Genomic DNA, 23,567 nt, shown 5'->3' with positions numbered 1-23,567 from the left:
TAATATCATTTATTTTTTTTTTTAGCTGAGGTGACACAGGCAGCTAAGGTCCTTATCAAGTTCATCCTAGTAACGCTACCTGGCACTACCTCCCTGAAACAGGAGATAGCGATGCTGTTTTCCTGTGGGGCGGGGTAGCAACAAAAATGGATGAAGGTAAGCAAGTATGAATATGTACATATGTATGTATGTAATGTTTGCATATGTGTATGCATATGTAGATATATATATGTATGTATGTGTGTATGTGGGCTTTTATGTATATGTGTATATGAGTGGATGGACCATTCGTCTGTGTCCTGGCGCTACCTCACTGATGCAGGAGACAGCTATTATGTATAATAATGATAATGATAATGAATGTATATTACATGTTCCTCATTTCCCATGCCAGCAAGGTAGCACCAAGAACAAAGGACCAAGCCCTAGCCTGAGCCAGGTATTCGTTTTATCGACCAACCCCTAGGGGTTCATCTGTAAGGATTACACTCTTCCAATCATAATGTAGTTAAAGATTCATGTTTCACATGGAAACATTTGAGTAGGTTGTATCTCTTCTAGCAAACTGCCATGCCTTGCAATACACAGTTTTTTCCATTACTTGTAAAATAATTTGATTGATATAATACACTTATTATCCCTGGGGATAGGGGAGAAAGAATACTTCCCACGTATTCCCTGCGTGTCGTAGAAGGCGACTAAAAGGGGAGGGAGCGGGGGGCTGGAAATCCTCCCCTCTTGTTTTTTTTTTTTTTTTTTTTTTAATTTTCCAAAAGAAGGAACAGAGAATTCGGCCAGGTGAGGGTATTCCCTCAAAGGCCCAGTCCTCTGTTCTTAACGCTACCTCGCTAATGCGGGAAATGGCGAATAGTTTGAAAGAAAAGAAGATAATACACTTATATTTATATATGAGTGTAGCAATTGTTGATTGGTAAAATGTACTTGTTATATATATGGTGTAGCAAGTTTTGTATGGTATAATGTTCATATTCCCTCATATGAGTGTTTTTACTAAAGGCTTTTGAATAAAGTCTTTGAGTATTTAAGCAAAGCTTCTAATAGAATATGTAGTCAGTAAAAAATTTCAGCATATGGTCATGCATATATCATATACATCCCTTATCAGATATGAATCTTTTAATTTTTCTTTGTTTATAACTTTAGCTGTAGGCATCTGAGTGATGATTGGAAGTAATAAATGTTTTATTCCATGTTGATAGTACAAAAAAAGTGGAGTTACCAGACTGTTTGCTTGAGGTTGCACTGCAAGTGAAAGTCACCTTTGGAAAGGCTGTATTATTAGGAGTATAGTTTCATTAAGGAACTTCTAACTCTAAAGTGGTCTACATTTCTCAGCAATTGGAAGTCATACAGCCTTAAGCTGCAGGAGCCTTTAGAAGGGTCCTGGGTAACAAACTTTTTCATAGAAATTTTTCATGGGGTAATTATAAATGAATTATTACACAAAAAGTTGACAGAGGGTCACAAAGACAATCATGCAATGGTTTGACTTCCAAAGTCAGGAGGTACATATTAACAGTACACAGTATAATGCACACTCATTCTTCATTCCATAAGTTGTCAAAGATACCATCATGTTGATAATGCCCCAAGAGCTCTGATAATGATAAGGCCCAAAGATCTTTAAGATAATAGATTTATGTAGAAAATGTGGTTACTGCAAGAAAGTAAGGCTATAGTCCAGGTTAAAGACTAAATTATCTGGTAAGTTGTTAGACACATGGTTACAACAAGGAAATAAGTCTACAGTCGAGTTTAATGAATAAATCGTACAGTAAATTGTTGGACATATCATTACAGGAAGTAATGCCACAGCCCAGCTAAAAGATTAAATCATCTGGTGAGAAGTTGAAATAGAAAATAGAAGTAGAGAAAAGGAAGACAAGGGATGAAAGAAAAGACAACTACCTTGGTATGGGGTAATCTGGGTGGTTTTCTTCATGGTAGTACTGTTGGTGTTGGTGTTTCTGTTGGTTGTCTTTTGGGTTGCAATGTTGTCATTAGAAGCACTGGCAGTGCAGTTGATGAGGGTAAAGGTGATGCTGAATCAGATATTGTAGTAGATAAATGAGTTGACTTCTGTACAGGTGATGTTGATGTAGGCATTGTAGCAGATACAGGAGATGTTTTATGTATAGATGATGCTGCGGTAGGCATTATAGTAGATGCAGATGTCATCTGTACCGATGGTGCTGAGGTAGGCACTGTATCAGATGCAGATGTCTTCTGTACAGCCTCAGCAGACACTATGAAGAAGTGGTTGTTGCGGTCATACAACTGGTGAGCCATTGAGCATGGGAAGGCTGAGTCCTTCCAGGCACACACCATTGCATCCTGAAGAGTGACAGGAATGGGATTCCTAGTGAAATAAATTTGATATGTATATGCAAAAACCAAGAAGTAAATCTAATGGAAGAGTAATTAACAGAAGGTTGTATTTATTAAGACCTAGACACAAATACATCATTATTTACTGTCATATTAATGAATATAGAAATGCATTAAAGATGTTGAACAATTTGCTTTTGAATTTCATTATTTAAGCATTATGTATCATTTGAATTCTACATTCTTGGTCTCTTATGTTAGTACTGTTTTAGCACACATATGTCTAGCATTGTGTAAGGAAACAGGAAGGAGGTCAGTGTTTAATGTTGAATGTGACTGAGACTTCTAAGTTTTAGGAAAGAGTTTTGGAGAAACTGACTTGCATTAGCACCTGTGTCATGCTGTAGGTTTTAGGTCATGGCTAGGTTTTTCGAAATTCTTTTTGGTAACTTCAGTAAGATTTATCTTTGGGTGCTTAATGTTATCACTGTTGTAGCAAGTCAGGTGTATCATGGTATAAGCTATTAGATATATGGCTTGTAATTACCTGGTTGCGCTGTACAGGGACTTAGAGGGCTTTATCTATTGAACATTATCTCCTGTCATTTAACTTCTTGAATTTGTATATGCTGTCTGTGTTAACAATATCCTCAGTCATTTCATTCAATCCATCCACATTCACTGTGAGAGTAATTCCTCTCATCTTTTTCAATGAGTTTCTTGCTTAATTTCATGTTACGTTCTCTGGTTTCTTTCTCCCTTAAAAGATGTGATTAGTTCAACACTTACTCTTTTTTTCTTCCAAGGTGGGCAAATTAAAAGCGTCTAGCTTTTCCTGTAACTTAGCTTTTAATTCTGGTAGCATCTTTGTTGCCCTCCACAGGATGTTCTCTGTTAGTTCTTTGTAATTATTTATTTTTACTGTATAGAGAGGGAGCTTTGCACTTGTTTTGCTCCATTTCTTGAACATTCTCTACTATCCTACGACTTCTTCAATATATATAAACTGTAAACATAAACCATATCCTCAATTATTTTACTCCTCTCATCCACCACTGTTATACTATAAAACTACTTCTTTACCTTTATTTTAAAAAATGTCTTACTTGATTTCATGTTATGTCATAATTTTATCCCTGCAACTTCCAAAGAACTGTTTCCTGTCCACCTCATTAATCTGTTCTAAAAACTTAAAATATGTGATGAGGTCACCCCTCACTCTTCACTCCTTAAAGGTAGGAAAATGTAAAGCCTTTAGTCTTTCCCTGTAACTCAGATCTCTTAATTATGGCACTATCTTTGTTGCCCTCCTCTGGACCTTCTCTTTTCCTCTTTTTGCTTCTTTTGGTGTTATGACCAAACTTGAGAAGCATATTCTTGTTTTGGCCATATGTAAGAGATGATGAACTTGCTAAATATTTCCGTATCCATATATTTGAATGCTATTCTAATATTTGCTGGGAGACAGTTTGTCTCCTTAACTAATTCTCCTAATATGGGACTCTGGGGACAGATTAGTGACATTGATGATTCCCAAGTCCTTTTCTCTTATAGAATACAGAAGTTTATCTCCTGTTTGAAAAATGATCATATTGAGGTCTTTCATCTTTTCCCATGCTCAGTACTTTACATTTGCGTAGATGTATTTCATCAACTGTGTATCACACCAACTTTAGAGTCTGTTCAAGTTCCTTTGTAAGCTGATGTAATCTTCCTCACTTTTCACTTCCTTCATGTAATTTGCATCATCTACAAACATTTTCAGGTAGGAGTCTATGCCTTCTGGTAGGTCATTTACGTAGTTCAGGAAAAGTAATGATCCTAGAACAGAACCCTGAGACACTCCGCTAATCACCTTGACTTATTTGGAAAAGACTCATGTATCCTTTGTTCTGCCACGTTGATAATCTTTTATCCATGGAAGGAGCATCCCCCTTATTCCTAATTGATGATAAAGTCTTTAAATCAGCCACTCATGTGGTACAGAGTCAAACACTTTTTGGTTGTCCAATTACAAATAGTTCACCTAGCCTTCCCTTTTATCCAGGACTGAGCTCACTTTCTTGTATGAATCTAAAATATTTGTTACACGGGACCTTCTTTCCCTAAAATTATGCTGTCTCTCACTTAAAAAATTTCTGCTGTGGAATGTTATTCACTTGCTTTCTAAAATATCTTAGCCAGAACCTTACACACGGTACTTATACTTGTTAGTGAGACTGGTCTGTCATTCAGTGCATGTTCCTCGTCTCCATATATATGTAGAGGTATAAAATTTGTCCTTTACCGTTCCCTTGGCATCTGCCTCTCTCCAATGACATCTTGAACAGTAATTCCACTGGTTTATTTAGTATATCTGCACACATCTATAGCACATATGGTGAAATTTCATCAGGACCTTGTATGCGTCAAGACCTTTTTGTGTTCTGTGATATGTTGTGAATACTTATAGATATGTTTTTGTTATTTCTGGGGCATTACAAAATGACTAGTGACAGAAAAAAGAATGCTGATTGGCCCACAACCTAAAACTAGCAATCGTGTGCATACCTGTGTGAAGATGGTGTGTGCTGGGCAGATAAATGAAAACTGGTATATATCCTGGCTGTCATACAGATCTGGGAACAGCTGCTGCATTGGTACACAGATGTGGAAGATCTGACACTTGTTATCCTGATCAGCATAGTAACCGTACACCTGCAGGTGTGAGTGGAAAATCTGATAAATTCTTCATCTGAATGGCAAGATAGACAATTGTTCTTAAGACATCCTGGGGCTCTTGGACTTAATTATTTTCTTGTCAAAATGATTTAAGATCAAAGATATACAGAAACTGAATGCTGGATATGCTAGAGGACAAAGATACGGAGGCATGTCTAAGTTATATAGATATGATGCAACAGAACTTCAGGATTAGGTTGGCTGTGTTTGAGGTATTACTGTAACTAGTGGATGTAGTAGATTGAAGGGCATAACTGTCACTGGAGTTACCTGAAAGTTAAGTTAAAAGTGTACCTGCATCATCAGTGATGACTTTAGAAAAGACATCACCATGGTTGGTTTATTGCTTTGTGTGTAATCTGAGGATACATGTTAAACACCATTGATGTACTAAAATTCCAACAATATTGTGTATTGACTACACCTTTGAGGATGTCTCACCAGGATAGCGAAATGACTAGAACAAATGATTAGGGGATAACAACAGTAAACTTGACTGAGGTGGAGAGAAGATTTAGAGAAAACAAAATGATGAAATAAGGAATGAAAACAGAAACGAGTCAAAAGAACTGTAGGACTGTAGGATGCTGTTGAGTGAGAAACATGGCTGAGAGAAGCTGTTCACAGTTGAAGAAACAGGTGAAATGCTTGACACAGTTGATTGAATTGAATGGTGAATGTTTATAACCTGACAGATGTTAGAGGTGCATTTTCAATGAGAAGGAAGCATTAAAATCTGCAACTTCCATCAAATAGAATTTGTGTGAAACCTAAAATTTACACCATATTCCTTTTCTCAATAAAGTGAGTGCACAGATACACCAAAATTCACTAACTATATTTATATAATTCTTCTTGGTATTCCAAAATTTATATCCGTTATTTTGCAAGCACATACATATATAGTTATTAGTGAAGTGTGTTTACTTAGCTGTTTTAGTGTTTCAGTGTAAAAATTTTCTTGTTGAAGAAAGTTGTTTTACTTTCCCTGAAATATATTTATGTATACTTGCTGGTATGTGTGATTACCTGATAGGAGGAATATGGGGTCCAACTTCATTCATTATGGCCTTATGAATTTTCCAGTGCAATCAGCATATAGTGGGAGTCCACAACTTATGAACATCTACTATGAACACCCTTCCTTACAAAATAGGTTCCAAAATTACAATTTCATTCCTACTTCAACATAGAAACAATCACTCATGAACTATGGAACTACTTTATTACATTTTTCATTAAATGTTGCATAATATGGCATTTTATTAGCTATATTCAATTCAGAATACAATAGTTATCGCATTATTACAGGCAGGTACATACATTCAATCTAGTGTTATTCAAATAATCATTTAGCTGTATTATCAACTCATGAACGGTGTACAGGAATGTAATCCGATCATAAGTTGGGGACTCCCAGTACTTCGTCTTTGCTTTGCTTGTTCCACGTATTTGCCATGTTGATGGAAAAATATCTACATATACATCCATACACTTTGGCATTACTGGACCCCACCTGCTGGTGGCTATGCTGGGATGAAAAGTCCTTTCCCTTTGGTAAGTTTGTATCATCAGAATACAAACTTGATGAAGAACCCCTTATCTCATTCCGAAAGAGTCCATACTTTCCCAGCTACTGATGGTAGTGCTATCTTAGAACTGCAGGAACCATGGAGAGGTGTTTCTGGGTTGATAATGATAATAATAATAATGATAATGATAATAAAATGACAATAAAATGGTAATGATAAGAAGAATGATAGTGATAATGATAATCATGATAATACTGATGGTAATATAGATGATAATAATAATAGGAGTATCAATTTTGATAATAATAAGAATAAGGATTAAGATAGATTTTTTTAATAATAATGATCATAACAATGATAATAATTATAATGATAATAATAAAAATAATCTAGACATTCTTTTTTACAGTTTCCTGCTTTGTTCCTTGGCTTCTAGTTCCTTTGGATTTTAAGAAAATGTCTGTGCTTACATCATAGTAGCCCTCTGGGAATATAAAGGTGGGTATCATGTTTTCATATATATCCTCCTTTTCTCCAGTGGAGGCTAATCATTTACTTTCCTCCTATTCTTTTAACTGATTTTTCTTAATTGTAGTACTATATGTACTGTAATTTGTTGTTTTTACAGTACTTTAATACCTCTAAATGTTTACAAAGTGAGGAGACCAAACTGCTGGTGCATATTCTAGTTTGTATTGGACATGCATTAGATACATCTTGAATGTATTATTGTTCATGTTTTGGAATGCAGTTTTGACATTAACCTAATAAGGTTTGTCTTTCATGATTTTCTAAGTGTGATTCCTTAGTGATAATTTAGGTATAATGTCTGCAAGGTCCCACCACAGTTTGGTTTTTGTAGTTTGTTTCCACCAGTATGGGAGTCAAAGTATTTTCTCTCTTTTTCTTTTTTAAGCTGGGACAGCACAGGCATCTGAAGCCCTAATCAAGACCATCCCATTAATACTATATATGTACTTTTGATTTTATACATGCTCACCATTTCCCGCATGAACAAGGTATTGTCAAGGACAGATGACAGAACCTTAAAGGAAAAAATCATCACTTTTGGCTCCTTATTCTGTTCTTTCTTTTGGAAAGTAATACAGGAAAAGAGGATTTCCCACTGCCCACTCCAGTCCTTCTTAGTCATATTCTACAACATGCAGGGAATATGTGGGTGGTATTCTTCCTCCTCTATCTTCATATATGATCACTGTCTCTCACGTTAGTGAGGTAGCACAAGGAAACAGACAAAAGAATGGCCCAACCCGCCCACATACACATGTATGTACATAAACGCCCATACATGCCCATATACATACCTATACATTTCAACGTGTACATACATGTACATACACAGATATATACATATATACACATGTACATATTTATACTTGCTGTCTTTATCCATTCCCGTTGCCACCCCACCACACATGAAATAGCACACACACACACACACACATCTGTGAGGGAGTGCTAGGAAAAGACATAAAATGCCACATTCATTCACACTCAGTCTATAGCTGTCATGTGTAATGCTCCAAAACCACAGCTCCCTTTCCACAAAACTTTCCATGGTTTACCCCAGACACTTCACATTCCCTGCTTCACACATATTCGCCATTTCCCACTCCAGAGGTAGCTTTAAGACTTGATTTCTTCTTCTACTGACAAATGTTTTTGGTTCTTGACCAAAAGCATCAACAATGTCTATGATTGAACCTTTCCTCCTCTTTACCAACCTGCTCAATCAATTGCTAACTCTTCAACAGATGAAGTAGTTCTCTTTGGTACCTTGTTTTTCCCTGACTCAACTTTGGGTAGTTCATCTTCTAATCCTCTGCCATCATCTTCCTTGCCATCTCCTATATTTTCATTGTGCAAGGTCTTCCGGGTACTCTACCAGCTTCGGATGGACAAGGTGTATCAATTGGATGGCATACTTCCTGGGGTTCTAAGGGAGTGTGCCTGTGAGTTAGCACCAATACTTGCTCCCCTGTTTTGCCTCTGTCAAAAGAATATCCCTGCCTCGGTATATCCCATTCCTAAGAAAGGAAACCACTCTAATACCTCCAACTTTTTCACCATAGTTCTCTTTTTTACTATATCCAAAGTATTTGAAACTCTCCTAAACTCTCACTTTCTGAAATTTCCTAAAGACACAGAATTCTATACCCTTCTTTTATGTTATTAGTTTGGATTTTGCAGAGCTAGGTGTACTAGTGATCTGTTGTATGTGAATCACCTCTGGGCCTCTCGTCTCAGAGAATTTGGTAAAACTTTTGCTGTCGTCCTCGACATCTCAAAAGCATATGAAGGACGTAGCATAATTCTTTCAAAACTGCCCTCCTTCAGTTTCATAACTTCTCTGTTCTCTATTGCATAGTTTCCTCTTTGGCCATTCCAGAGCCGATAGAGGAAAGCAAAGAAAGAGTAGATGAAGATTTGGAAGCAAGTTGACTGAAAAATTTAGGGGAAATAAATAATTGTACTGGAAAGAGTTGGATGTGGGAGTGGAAATTTTAATATAAGAAGTAAGGAATGGGAGCTGATTAATCAAAAGGAGGAAGTAAAAAAAGGAAGAAAGAAAAAGTATTTTGAAAAAATGATGAGTGAGGGGGAAGGTGAGGCAACAGTTGTTACATGCACGGGTATGGAGGATAGATGGAAAAGGATACAAGTGCAAGGGTATATGGCAAGAAGGGAGGTGAAAATGGCAATATTGAGGCTGAGAACAGGAAAAAATGCTGAATTATGGTGGAGAATGAATGGTAGAGTGAATAAATATGTTATGTAATTTAGCATGGAAGCAGAAGGTTGTGCCTAAGGATTGGATGAAAGCTATGATTATTCCTTTATTCAAAGGAAAAGGTGCTAAGGATGTATGTAGGATTTATAGAGGAATAAGTCTGTTTTGGGGTGTTATGTAATTATCCTTGAAATATGCAAAGCTTTTGACAGTGTGGCATTAGGTTCTCATCTCCAAGCCCCCCTCTTTTGGTTTCCCTCCCTCACTTTGCTTCCTCAAAACTAGCTTTCTCTCCAGCTGATCTATCTCTGTGGTTGTTGATAGATCAGCCTCTCCCTTCTTTCACCAGCAACAGCAGTGTCCTTCAATATTCTGTTCCATCTCTTACACTTTTTCTCCTTTTTATCAACGATTTCCTTTCTTCCACAAATAACCTAGTACACTAAAACGCTGATGACTCAACACTATTCATCCACGTCCTTCAATTCATCTCCTTCTCTCACTCGATCTGCACCTCATCTCGACTCAGCTTCCTCAGTAAAGTCAGACTTGTAGGGGATAACTCAGTGGGATAGACAAAATCTAGATAAGGTTAATGCCTCCAAGACCAATCTCTCTATCGAAAACTCCTCACGACTCTCATCTTTTCTTTGATGGTTTAATTATTCCACCTCTTGACTCAGTGAGCTTACTTGGTGTTATTGTAACATCCACTCTTTCTTCGGAACTCCATTTGACAGAAATGGCTAAGTATGCCTCAAAGAAACTGGGTGTCCTGTTTAGATGTTGAAATTTCATTTCTTCTGAACAGTTGCTCTGTTTATGCAAAGGGTTGATTCTTCCTTGGATGGAGTACTACACACATCTAGGGTGGTTCAAGTTCTGCATCCCTACCTGACAGAGTTGAGTCGAAGGTAGTCCAACTTATAAATTCTCCAAAGCTAACTTCAAAACTTGACCTGCTTGCCTTATGCAGCACTATTGGTTCACTTTCCGTCGTCTATAGGTATTACTTTGGTTTTTCATCGCAAGAGCTGGCTGCTTGTGTGCCCCCACCATTAACTAGACCATGCAATACTTGTTAAGCTGCTGTGTCACATGATTACTGTGTGGCCTTTAGCAACTCAAAGGTGGGCCATTTTGATAACTGTTTTTTTCCCTATACCTCAAGGTTTTGGAACTCTCTTTCCCAAAAATTATGACCTAGCACATTCTAACAAATAGTAGTAGGTAGGAACATTAGATAGAAGTAGTAGGTTGGAACATTGGGTAAGAACAATAGGTAGGAGCAGTAGGATGGAACATTAGGTAAGCACCGTAGGTAGAAGTAATCAGTGGCATGTTAAAGGTGAGGTTTTAAAGGCTGAGAAATGGCAATACAGAAAGAGAGATGTTTATAAATGATTGCTTTATCAAATTATATGTACAAAGCAATAACTCTTATACAGTACCAACATCATTACAAAGCAAGTGTTGATCATCGATCTGGATATTTAGCATAGTGCTGTGTGAGGGAGCTCAAAAGTTTGTGGAGTGAGGTACGGAAAGGGAGTCCTGCTGGACTCCAGATGCAGGCTATGGCCAGATGATGTGCAGGATGCACACTGAGATATCCCTGTGCCAGAGAGTTAATGGCAAATAGGCATTCTTGGTTAATGACTATTTTCCACAGACTATCCTGTTTGAAAGCTCTAGTGATTACATTTATCTCATTGGATTGTATTCAGAACCCAAAGAATTGGTGGGAATTGGTTGAGAATGTGAATTATGTATTTGTACATGTGATAATTATGGAGGTTTTTGACACTCATGTATGATACTATATGCAAAAATTTTTTGTCTGGCTTTATGAAACTTGGCTCTTTGGTTTCATTTTAGAATTAACCTTTATGGGTCTTCCCTTTTTGTCACTGCCATATTTTTTATTCTTTTTAGTCCACTGATTGTCTAAGACTGTACTTTCCATGTTAGTTGTCTTTAGCATTTCTTTAATGCAGTTTCCTCCTTATTACCCTTCTCTCAAATGAGTGAATGTCATCCTTTTCTCCTCCAATTATCATCACTAATTTGCATCTATCGCACCACTGTGTAACTGTTCCTTGTATCATGTTTCAGGCTAACATTTGGAACTTGTTCTTATCCATCTTACAGCTAATGGTCATATTCAATACTTCTCCGTTTTCCCTCTGTACATTCATTACATTACATCCTTCTGTATTATCTTGTTATTATTGTGCTTAGATCCTTACAATCATTTTGTACGATATTATATTCTTACTTTACAGTTTTTTCATAGGTGAGTCCAGCTATCTTTCCTCTTTTTGTCCCACAAATCACTGACTTTCCATCACTGACTTTCCAATCAGATGGGCAATGTTTGAGTGGCCATTCCTGGTTCCATATTCCATGTCACTTTATTTCAATTTGTGAAGCGACATATATTTTCATCTTCCAACCTTCTCTCATACTGCATCTGCTTTAGAGTTATGGCAAATCTATTATTGTGATCGTATAGATGTTTTCAGTTTATTCACCTCCTCATCCAATTTTTTTTTTTTTTTTTTTTTTTTGCTTTGTCACTGTCTCCCGCGTTTGCGAGGTAGCGCAAGGAAACAGACGAAAGAAATGGCCCAACCCACCCCCATACACATGTATATACATACGTCCACACACGCAAATATACATACCTACACAGCTTTCCATGGTTTACCCCAGACGCTTCACATGCCTTGATTCAATCCATTCAATTTATTACCATGTTTTTTAGATGCTTCCACATCTTTTTAAGGCAGAATTTCCTTTCTTCCTTTTTCAGCTGGAATCTTTATTTGCCATCTGCTTATTTCCCTTTCCTGAGCCAACCACCAATCAGACTTTTCTTCCTAGCAAGCAAACTCCTTGGACTTTCCGAAAAGTACCTTTAGTGGTATAACTGAAACGTGATCCTCTGGGTGAGGTGATTTGCAATATACATTTTTGTATACTACTGGCATAGTATTAGAAGTCGAGAAGTTATGATAGATTTACAGAAAGTGAAAGTGATGTGTGTAGTGAGACAATCAGCAGGAGATAATGCAATATGGGGAAAATCATTGACAAATAACTGGCTGCAGTACTGAGGTAAGGGAATATGATGAGAACTTCAAGATAATGAGTAAAAGAGTGAGATAAGTGGAAGTACATATAGATAAAGACTGGTGGTAGGGTAGAGAGGCAGAATGAGATAGTACATCCCTGAAAAAGCACTGGAAGAGGATCTGTATGAGTAACAGTACTGCATATCTTCAGCAAGTATATAGGTATATAGTGTATACAGTGTTAAATGGATTATTGTTTAATCAGTGATATACCCTAGAACTTTCCAGAATTGTCTTCAGCTGGCGAGAAAACTTAATGCTTACCCTGCCTTTACAGTGGAATGTATCAACAATATTTTGCCTGATATCAGTGGCATTTTGGATCAGTCTTTCAATGAGAGGTGGGAGATCTCCACGTGTACTGATTAGTCTGGCGCCAGGTGGGGCACTGCTGATGATTGAGGTGGCGATGGTCTTGGTGTACAGCAGGCGAGACTCTCGTGGGTACTGGATGGTAACACTCCACACCCATCTCACCACCAGCACTGGCCATTACAAAGGTATATGTTAGAGAGGATTTGTGTTGTTGCAAGTGATCAAGGTGACTTTTGTCATATTCAAAAACACACAAGTGCAGAGTTACTGCAAAATAATGAGAATGGGACACTGTGAAAGAAGGCTTTGATATGAATATCATCAAGAGGAAATAAGCTGCAGGAATCTGTGGGTGAGAAGGACCCGGAAATTGACCTTGTATTTATACCATTTCCGTAGAATAGATGACAGTAGGAAGGGAAAGAGAAGACAGAAGAGGGGGGAGCATTGGCCCTCTGATTAAGATAGCAGCAAGTTTTCAAGAAACAGTGGAGGATGGTCTATTCATACAAGTTGTGTACTAGAGAACCTTCAAGAGATGGGGTTCCTTGAGTTTAAAACTCCCACCTTTTACAATATAAATAGGTTATTACAAATGAACCAGGAGGTAACAGATGCACAAAGCACTCGCTGCATGACTTTCTTAATGTATAAGACTTTTCTTCTCAGCTGCAAGAGAAAAATAGAAGAGGATATGGTAGATCTACAGCTCCAGTAGGTCTCTAATACAAGTAAGGGGAGGAGGAAGTTATCATAGGGGACTCAGAAATTAGGTTTTGCGAAGGAATTATGAAATATGGAGCACATTAAAGTTGAGAATAGAGCATAAAGCTAGCAAGATATGCCAATGATGTTATTGTGATTGTCATGACAAAGGCACATGCTGTAATTCAAATGAAAGAAAAAGTAAGATAAAAAGAAAGTGGAGAGTACTCACAACTCTATACATTTTTGTGGACCTGAATCTTAAAGGAAGAAAGGTTGTAAGAAGAGGGAAAGACAAAAGCAGTAAGAGAATTTCACAGTTTAGCTGTTTGAAGGAAGAAGGAGGTATCTTAATAGCCAATCCTTGAGTGGCAGGGACATATGCAGACAACACCCAAGAAAATTGCCCAAAATGATGCATGTAAAACACAGAGGGCAGCATCATCATGACATATAGAAAGGGAGTCTAAAGGAAAGGTGTTATCAAGATGATTGATTATTTCAATCTTGGGCAAATAAAATCCCTGTAGATGTGAATTTGCTGAGGTGAATCACATAGGAGAGATCACTAATAGACCTTGCAGCATGAATACTGTGTTGGCATTCTGAAAGAAAGGAATTAGATACTGAGTATGTAAGAAAGTGAGAGTTAAGGAGAATTTCAGAGATTCTGGATATAGCAGAAGTAGGAGCAATTAGGTGATAGCCAAAAGTGTTGGAACTTACTTCTAATCATAGGGATGGGATACAGCAAGGCATATTTCCAAGAAGGGGAAGTTTAGGTTTTTAGACAGACAAATAGGCAAACAAGGATGTTAGGTAACTCAGAAGTACACTCCCTTAGGATACAAGAAAGGATGCCAGATGGATTGTCTTGCCTACTTGTAACTGAAGAAGCACTCAGATTTTGTGTGAAGAAAGTATTGGGAAGAGCATCAAGGAAAGGCAGGATGATTAGATGTGCAATTATGGACTAGGGTATGTTCAGGTAGATATTTATAGCATATAATAGACATAAATGCAGTTATGCAACTCCAGTTTAATGTTGCTTATTCTTATTGATAGATAAGTAAAATAGCAGTGAGATATGGGCTGCTAATCAGGATTTAATTCCTGATTAGCAGTTCATGTCTCATTGCTATCTAACTCCAGTTTTGTCCTCCCTATTACCTTACCTACCTGCCTTAGGATCCCATTCCTTGGGGCTCCCACTATGGTCAGAAAGCCAGCTACATCCACTGGAAAGAACCACAGCTCAAAGAGTGTGATGATGTGTGCAGACTTCTGGGTTGAGCACAGGGTGATATAAACGTGATCTTTGTGGGGGTGAGCACAGTGTGATGAAAGTGTGTGTTCTTGTAAGGGTGAGCACAGGGTGATGTAAGTGTGTGTCCTTGTGGGAGTGAGCTTATGGCAATGTAAGTGTTTGTCATTGTGGGGATGAACAATGAGTGATGTGTATCCTTGTGGGTGTGAGCACAGGGTGATGTAAGTGTAAGTCCTTGTGGGGGCTAGCATAGAGTGATGTGTGTGTCCTTGTGGGGATGAGCACTGGGTGACTAAGTGTGTGTCCTTGTGGGGGTGAGCACTGGGTGATGTAAGTGTGTTCTTGTGGGAGTGAGCTCAGGGTGATGTTTGTGCATGTCCTTGTGGGAATGAGCATTGGGTGATGTAAGTGTGTCCTTGTGAGGATGAGCACAAGATGATGTAAGTGTGTGACTGTGGGGGTGAACACAGGGTGATGTAAGTGTGTCCTTGTGGGAGTGAATACAGGACATTTGAAAAATGTCCACTTTCTTCAGGATGGGGGTTTGCATCTTGGGTGCCAGGGGTCCTGTGATAAGTTGATTCAGTGTTAGTAGTGTTGGAGAGGAGAAAAAGTAATTTGAAGATGCATGGGGAGTGTGGTTTCAGATGGTTATGTCTGGTAGAATCTTGTTTCAGAATGGTTTGAGAGGGTGGCTGTTTAGTGCTTATCAGGTCATTTTGGTGTCTGTTGTAAGTGTCATGTTTGCTGGAGGTGGGAGATATTTGTTGAAATAGGTTGCTGAAGTGTGTGGCAGGGTAAGATTTTTATTTCTACTTAGAGTTTCCGGATTGGTTATGGAGTGATTTGTTCAGGGAGGGTTTAAGCTTTTGCAAAGACCTGAGTGCTGAGCATATTGAGATGGGATTGTACTGGAAGTATTCTTTTTTTTTTTTTTTGTGCAGATGTTAGATATATGTAGTTGTCAGGCAACCACTGATTATTCTGATTGCTTTGTTTAGTTTTGTTTGCAGCTTTTTTTAATGCTTTTGACAGAGTGGATGATCAGACAGGTAATTCATAGTTTAGGGTGGGGCAGATGAATTGTTTGTATAAGATAATAAGGGGTTCTTTTCCTCATCCAAATTGAATTGCTTGTAGAAGATACTTAGGGATTATTTTCCTCATCCAAATCTGGTAGCAGAAAGTGTTCTGAGGGCACTTAGTTTGTTTATGGCCTTTATGCTGATGTTTGTGGTGTGGGAAGTGAATGTCATGTGTGTGTCATGTGATAACCCCTTTTGAATGGACATGCATGTGCTAGAGGAGGACCAACAGGGTACAAAAAAGAATGTGTGTAAAACAAAGGAGCTGCAGTGGAAGAGAGAGGAAGGGGACACCTGATAACAATATTTAAGCTTTCAAACTGATTTGACAAAGTTGGTGTAGAGCTTTTCTTTGAATTGGGTAGGAAGTTATCAATCAGATGGTATAATAAGAAATTAAAGAAGAAATGAACAAGAAATGTGTAGAAGTACTTGTGTGGTAATAGAGGCATGAATGTGTGGAACAAGCTGAATGAAGAAAAAGTGAATGTAGAGCCCTTGATAAGTAAGAAAAATTGTCTTACAGAAGGGGATGGTTGAGAGAAGGGACCTGAGAAGTTTAAGAATTCCCAACATCATGCACAAGTAGGTTAATTACACGAAATCATGCATATCCCATAAAAAATTGGAATCATAAAATGAATCATCATGTTCCTTTAATATTTTCCATGTTTAGTCTGATGTATGTGAGCTTCTGTCAAGTAATTTTGGTCATGTCATGCATGAGGATAGTATAATACATATCCTCCTACCATTCACCATTAAGTATGCCAGTATTTTTACTTGTGTTAGTGCACTGGGAACCTACCTGATAATATCACAGACTTCAACATCTCTGTCCCTGTAAACAGTAGATCATAATTAATAGATGCACAAAATGACTGAATTATTCATTTTAGTTATGTATCTATGAATTATTCATTTTAGTTATGGTTTGATACAGATGGAGGTAAACATAGTGTAATGAGGGCTTATATGATACATCTGATGGCATAGGAGTATATTTTACACTTCAACTTTTTAGTATCAGCAAGGAAACAACAGATTTTGGTGGAGGATGACCATTTTGCACAGGATTCCCTATCTTGAAAAAACATTACATTTTACAGTAGAGTCTTCCCCTTATGAAACTAAATGATTTATCAAACCACAAAATTAAGATATATTTGAACATTAGAAATGAAATTTTTTGGAATATACCTTTAATGGTGTCATCCTTAGAGAGATGTTCCAGTATTGGTATCATCCATATGGGGATATATCACGAAAGATGTCATCCTTATTGGGATTTACCATGAATGGCTCCATCCTTATGGGGATGTACCATGAACAGTGCCATGCTTACTTGAATGGTGCCATCTTTACAAGGATGTACCAGGAATGGTGCCAACTTTATGGAGATGTACCATGAATAGTGTCATCCTCATGGGGATGTAGTATGAACAGTGCCATCCTTCCTGGGATGTACCATGAACTGTGTATCCTTACAGGGATGTACCATGAATTGTGTAACCCTTCCTGAGATGAAATCGGCACCTTCCCCCAACTCGCTGATTATGAAAATGTTTCATTTTGGTGTGTTTTTTCAGTATGTTATTGCAGTTGTTGTATAGCCAGGGGCAATGCTTGGAGATGTTAGGTGTCATGGCCAGCAACAGCACTGCAGTCATCACGTGTTATGGCCAGGAGCAGTGCAAGACAGGACAGGATAGGCAGGACAATCCAGGGCAAAAAAGGACGGGATAGGCAGGGCAGTCCAGGGCAAGATAGGGTGGGATAGGCAGGACAGTCTAGGGAAAAACAGGATGGAATATGCAGGGCAGCCCAGGGCAAGGCAGGACTAGGTGAGCAGGACACTCTGGGGCAAGACAGGATGGGGTGGGCAGGATAGTCCAGGGCAAGACAGGACGGGGTAGGTAGGACAGCCTAGGGAAAGACAGGAAGGGGTAGGCAGGACAGTCTTAGGCAAGACAGGACGAGATGGGCAGGACAGTCTGGGGCAAGACAGGTGGGAGGATAGTCTGGGGCAAGACAGGATGGGATGGGCAGGACAGTTCAGGGCAAGACACGAAGGGATGGGAAGGACAGTCTGGGGCAAGACAGGACGAGATGGGCAGGACAGTCTGGGGCAAGACAGGTGGGAGGATAGTCTGGGGCAAGACAGGACGGGGTGGGCAGGACAGCCCAGGGCAAGACAGGAAGGGATGGGGAGGACAGTCTGGGGCAAGACAGGACGAGATGGGCAGGATAGTCTGGGGCAAGACAGGTGGGAGGATAGTCTGGGGCATGACAGGATGGGGTGGGCAGGACGGGGTGGGTAGGACACTCTGGGGCAAGACAGGACGAGATGGGCAGGATAGTCTGGGGCAAGACAGGTGGGAGGATGGTCTGGGGCAAGACAGGACGGGGTGGGCAGGACAGCCCAGGGCAAGACAGGAAGGGATGGGGAGGACAGTCTGGGGCAAGACAGGTGGGAGGATAGTCTGGGGCAAGACAGGACGGGGTGGGCAAGACAGCCCAGGGCAAGACAGGAAGGGATGGGGAGGACAGTCTGGGGTAAGACAGGACGAGATGGGCAGGACAGTCTGGGGCAAGACAGGTGGGAGGATAGTCTGGGGCAAGACAGGATGGGGTGGGCAGGACAGTTCAGGGCAAGACAGGACGGGGTGGGTAGGACACTCTGTGGCAAGACAGGACGTGGTGGGCAGGATAGGACGAGGGGGGGGGGGGGCAGTGTGGGCAAGACAGAATGGGGTGGACAGGACAGTCCAGGGCGAGACAGGACGGGGTGGGCAGGACATTCCAAGGCAAGAAGACAGGATGGGGTGGGCAGGAAATTCCAAGGCAAGACAGGACGGGTTGGACAGAACATTCCAAGGCAAGACAGGACGGGGTGGGCAGGACAGTCCAGGGTAAGACAGGACGGGATGGACAGGACAGCACAGGGCAAAACAGGTCGGGGGTGGACAGGATAGTCCGGGGCAAGACAGGACGGGGTGGGCAGGACAGTCCAAGGCAAGACAGGAGCGGGTGGGCAGGACAGTCTGGGGCAAGACAGGACGGGGTGGGCAGGACAGTCCAAGGCAAGACAGGAGCGGGTGGGCAGGACAGTCTGGGGCAAGACAGGTCGGGGTGGACATGGCTCTTACATCAGGATAACTGGTCCCGGGCAACGCTCTTGCTTGACCCGGCAGAAAAGATTTTCAGTATTAATGGCTTCCCTTCCTTCATTCCTGGTGTGTCCCGACTACGACCTCTCCTGCACATACCTTGTGAATATCTTATTGGTCGTTGACCGATGGGTTGGGTTAGGGTGGTGGTGACTCCCAACAACATCATAACTACAGGCAGACTCCATCGTCAACACTACAGGTAGACTCCAACAACAACATCATCACTACAGGCAGACTCCAACAACATCATCACTACAGGCAGACTCCAACAACATCATCACTACAGGCAGACTCCAACAACATCATCTTTACAGGCAGACTCCAACAACATCATCACTACAGGCAGACTCCAACATCATCATCACTACAGGCAGACTCCAACAACATCATCACTACAGGCAGACTCCATCGTCAACACTACAGGTAGACTCCATCATCATCACTACAGGCAGACTCCAACAACATCGTCATCACTACAGCCAGCATGTCAGTAATGCTGATGTGATATAAAATGAACATTGGTAGGAATTCTCCTACTATTTATCTGTATAGTACTGTTCTCAAGTTTAGTGTTCACTGTTATATTACATGTTCTTCACGGCCATAAAGTATACTGGGGTGTGGAACATGATAGGGAGGTAGGGTCAGGAAAGGGCAGGTGGTTGGGTCAGGACAGAACATGTGGTTGGTTCAGGACAGAACAGGTGGTTGGGTCAGGACAGAACAGGTGGTTGGGTCAGGACAGAACAGGTGGTTGGGTCAGGACAGAACAGGTGGATTGGTCAGGACAGGACAGGTGTCTGGGACAGGAAAGGGCAAGTGATTGGGTCAGGACAGGGCAGGTGGTTGGGGCAGGACAGAACAGGTGGTTGGGTCAGGACAGGGCAGGTGGTTGGGGCAGGACAGGGCAGGTGGTTGGGGCAGGACAGGGCAGGTGGATTGGTCAGGACAGGACTTGTGTTTGGGGCAGGAAAGGGCAGATGGTTGGGTCAGGATAGGGCAGTGGTTACGTCAGGACAGGGCAGGTGGTTGGGTCAGGACAGGGCAGGTGGTTGGGGCAGGACATGGCAAGGTGGTTGGGGTAGGATAGGGCAGGTGGTTGGGGCATATAATATATGTTTCAGTTTACTTACCTTGGAGGTCGTCAGCCAGTGGCTTCAGTGGTAGAGACTGACACGTCGTGCCTCTGGTCAACGTTGTCTCTCTGGTTTTGATATGGTTGTGCTAGTCAACAGATCGCGCTTCGCCACTGTGGATAATCGACCGTGTTTCAGTGGTTGTGGTCAGCAGGCCGTGAATTTGATTGTGGCCAATCAGTCGCAAATGCTTATCTTGAGGCCATCATGTCCTGCCCGACCGATCGTGGCCTAAAGGTTTTTCCTCATTGATTATGGACAACAGGTGAAGTATAATTCTCTCTCTTAGTGACCAAGTTAAGTCTGTCTCTGTTAATTGCCAACGGGTCGTGCTTTTATTAGTGGGCAAAAGGCCTTACATCAATGTTCTTGGTCTTGAAGCAGAGGTCGTGCCTCACCGGTTGTGGACTTGAGGTCGTGCCTCACTGGTTGTGGACTAAAGGTCGTCCGTTAACTGGTTGTAGGCAACAGTTGGCTGGCAGTCACCCTGAGTGCTGCCTGTGTGACCCGGGAAGTTAACAGGTTGGCGCGGGACTAGTTCTGAAGGCGGACGATGACGTCAGATGGTGGAGATGCGGTCGTCGTCAGGTTGCGCGCGGTCGGGGCGGCTAACGTTCCCAGAGTGTCGCCACCCGCCACCAAATATAGAGCTGTACGGTAGGGCATTACTACATAGTCCCATGACCTTCCGCTTAAAGTCTATTCGGGATTAAGACATATCCATCCTTTTCAACTCTTGCACTCCAGTAACATGTTACAAGGCTCTTTCTGTGCTGACCCAAAATAAAGCGTCTTTAACGTCGTCAATATTGTAACTATATATGCACGATATCTGCTTGTCTTCTGGTTCGCTATTTCCTGCGTTTGGGCCAGAAACTCGCGTAAAAAAAAGCCGCATCCGCCCACACACATTCTCAAGCTGTCATGTGTAATGCACCGAAACCACAGCTCCCTATTCCACATCCAGGCCCCGGACGTTTCACATGCCCTGGTTCAGTCCATTGACAGCACGTCGCTCCCTGTATTCTACATCGTTCTCATTCATTGTTTCCGTGTACGCCTTTCACCCTCCTGCATGTTCTGGCCCCGATCGCTCAAAATCTTTTTCACTCAATCTTTCCACCTCCAGCTTGGTCTCCCTCTTCTTCTTCCCTCCACCTCTGACACTTATAACCTCTTTGTCAACCTTTCCACACACCCTCTTCTACTCTCTCAACCACACTTTTCATTACCACTCATCTCTCTTACCCACTCATTGCTTACTCGATCAAACCACCTCACACCACATATTGTCCTCATTTCATTTCTACCACATCCACCCTCCTCCACACTTCCTCGTCTTCAGCCCATGCCTCGCATCCATACAGCATCACTGGGACTACTGTATCTTCATTCATTCCCATTTTTGTCTTCCCAGAAAACGACCTTCACACATTCCTCAGTGCCTCCAGAACCTTCGCCCCCCTCCCCACCCTATGACTCCTGCTTCTGTTGTTGCATTCGCTGCCGTGTTCACTCCCAGATATCGAGAACACTTCGCTTGCTTCACATTTTGTCCATTCATACTCACACCCCAATTAACCTCACCCTCTGCCCTTCTAAACCTAATATCTTTGTTTTTATTCACATTTACTCTAGCTTCCTCCAGTTACACGCCTTCTCCAACTTAGACACCAGCGTTTACATTTCCTCACTCGAATCTGTCACGTGTTGTTCATCAGCAAGGAACAACTGACTCACTTCCCAGACCACCCCCATCCCTTACAGACTGCATACTCGCCTCTCTACCCAAGCCCCTTACATTTACCTCCTCACCGTCACACCTATGGTTGAAATAGCCATGGTGGCATCACACGCCCCTACTGCAGACCCACCTGCAACCGGAACCATTCGATCTCCTCTCTTCCTACTCGTACAAATGCCTTACTCGCTGCTTCTAGTAGCTTTTCTGGCATACCATATATTTGTAAGACCTTCCACAAGCAGTCTCTGTCAATCCTATCATATGCCTTCTCCAGATCAATTAATGCCACATACAAAATCTTGTTTCTCTGAGCATTTGTCGCACACATTCTTCGACACATATATCCCTCCTCCCTAGTCTGATGCTCTGTACATTCCTTCACCCTCGTGAATACCACTGGCCATACAACTTATTGGGTACACCTAACATATTTTTAAGTGATCGGGGCCTGAACATGCAGGAGGGTGAATGGCTTGAACAGGATAGAATGAACTTGAGTGATGTGATGTGGAGGGGGTGACCTACTGCCAGTGGACTTAACCAGGCTATGTGAAGCGGCCGGGAACCTATGGAAAGGTCTGTGGGGCCTGGTTGTGGATAGGGAGCTGTGGTTTCGGTGCATTACACATGGCAGCTAGAGAATGGATGTGGCCTGTCTTCGTCTGCTCCTGGCGCTACCTCTCTAACGCGAGAAACAGTGAACAAGAACAGGATCTGACTACCAAAAACCATACTAAAGAATATGACGTGGAAATCTAAGAAGATCTAAGAGGAAGATGTAACAGGACCCTGGACGATCTAAGAGTAAGATGTAACAGGACTCTGGACGATCTAAGAGGAAGATGTAACAGGACTCTGGACGATCTAAGAGTAAGATGTAACAGGACCCTGGACGATCTAAGAGGAAGATGTAACAGGACTCTGGACGATCTAAGAGGAAGATGTGACAGGACTCTGGACGATCTAAGAGGAAGATGTAACAGGACTCTGGACGATCTAAGAGGAAGATGTAACAGGACTCTGGACGATCTAAGAGGAAGATGTTTTGGTCTTGGCCTCAGACGAGGGACAGATAAACTCATCATTCGTTCTATAATTTGTGAAGAAGGAAAACATGTATGTCATGACGTTGTTGCCATTGTAGGAAAACTTTGCCGCCCTTTGTCCTTTGCTATGGACGTTTCGTGCCAGTATACTCTGGCCATACTACGTGGTGGTATCCTTCTGCTCCTTGTTGAGCCAGAGGGAGTGGTGGGAGGGTAGACTTCTGCTTCACCATAAATAAGATTATGACGTCATCACATATCTACTGTCCTGCAGCAGATAACCTCGTCGTCTTGCTGTGTACGTTACTCATGACGTCTGCTTTTACACCATACACAGCTCTGAGGCTGAGCGTAGTGTGCACTTAGGGGCTCCTGGTAGCTTACCGCACACGCACACACTCACACACCTGGGGTAGTGGTTGTCCCCAGACCTGAGCGGGATATATCAGACTAGATCTAGTATTACGTGATCACTTCTTGCTAGAGGTGTATGAAATATACTGTGGTATATATATATATATATATTTTTTTTTTTTTTTTTTTTTTTTATACTTTGTCGCTGTCTCCCGCGTTTGCGAGGTAGCGCAAGGAAACAGACGAAAGAA

At 41.3% G+C, this 23,567-nt stretch overlaps 2 protein-coding genes across 3 annotated transcripts in view; one reads left to right on the top strand and one right to left on the bottom strand.

Annotated features, from left to right (window-relative positions):
- Positions 1-48: 48 nt before the first annotated feature.
- Orc6 (Origin recognition complex subunit 6) overlaps positions 49-23,567 on the top strand; it is a 64,998-nt gene continuing 41,479 nt past the window's right edge. The window contains exons 1-2 of one of the 2 annotated variants that reach the window (XM_071680399.1): positions 49-156; positions 7,012-7,100. The gene's annotated coding sequence lies outside the window, so the exon portion shown is untranslated. The remainder of the gene's footprint in view (positions 157-7,011; positions 7,101-23,567) is intronic. The other variant, XM_071680398.1, reaches the window with a different exon arrangement.
- Positions 1,296-21,990, bottom strand: LOC139758715 (uncharacterized). Its single transcript, XM_071680397.1, has 5 exons — positions 20,170-21,990; positions 16,672-16,704; positions 12,756-12,976; positions 4,900-5,046; positions 1,296-2,355 (listed from the first exon to the last, which is right to left on the bottom strand). The coding sequence occupies exons 2-5, from the start codon at positions 16,694-16,696 to the stop codon at positions 1,960-1,962; spliced, it is 789 nt and encodes a 262-aa protein (XP_071536498.1). The 5' UTR covers positions 16,697-16,704; positions 20,170-21,990; the 3' UTR covers positions 1,296-1,959.

The sequence above is a fragment of the Panulirus ornatus genome, chromosome 31, assembly GCF_036320965.1.
Source record: "Panulirus ornatus isolate Po-2019 chromosome 31, ASM3632096v1, whole genome shotgun sequence".
Classification (NCBI taxonomy): domain Eukaryota; kingdom Metazoa; phylum Arthropoda; class Malacostraca; order Decapoda; family Palinuridae; genus Panulirus; species Panulirus ornatus.
The sequence above is the reverse complement of the archived record's forward strand: the minus strand, read 5'-3'. Positions and strand labels throughout refer to the sequence as shown.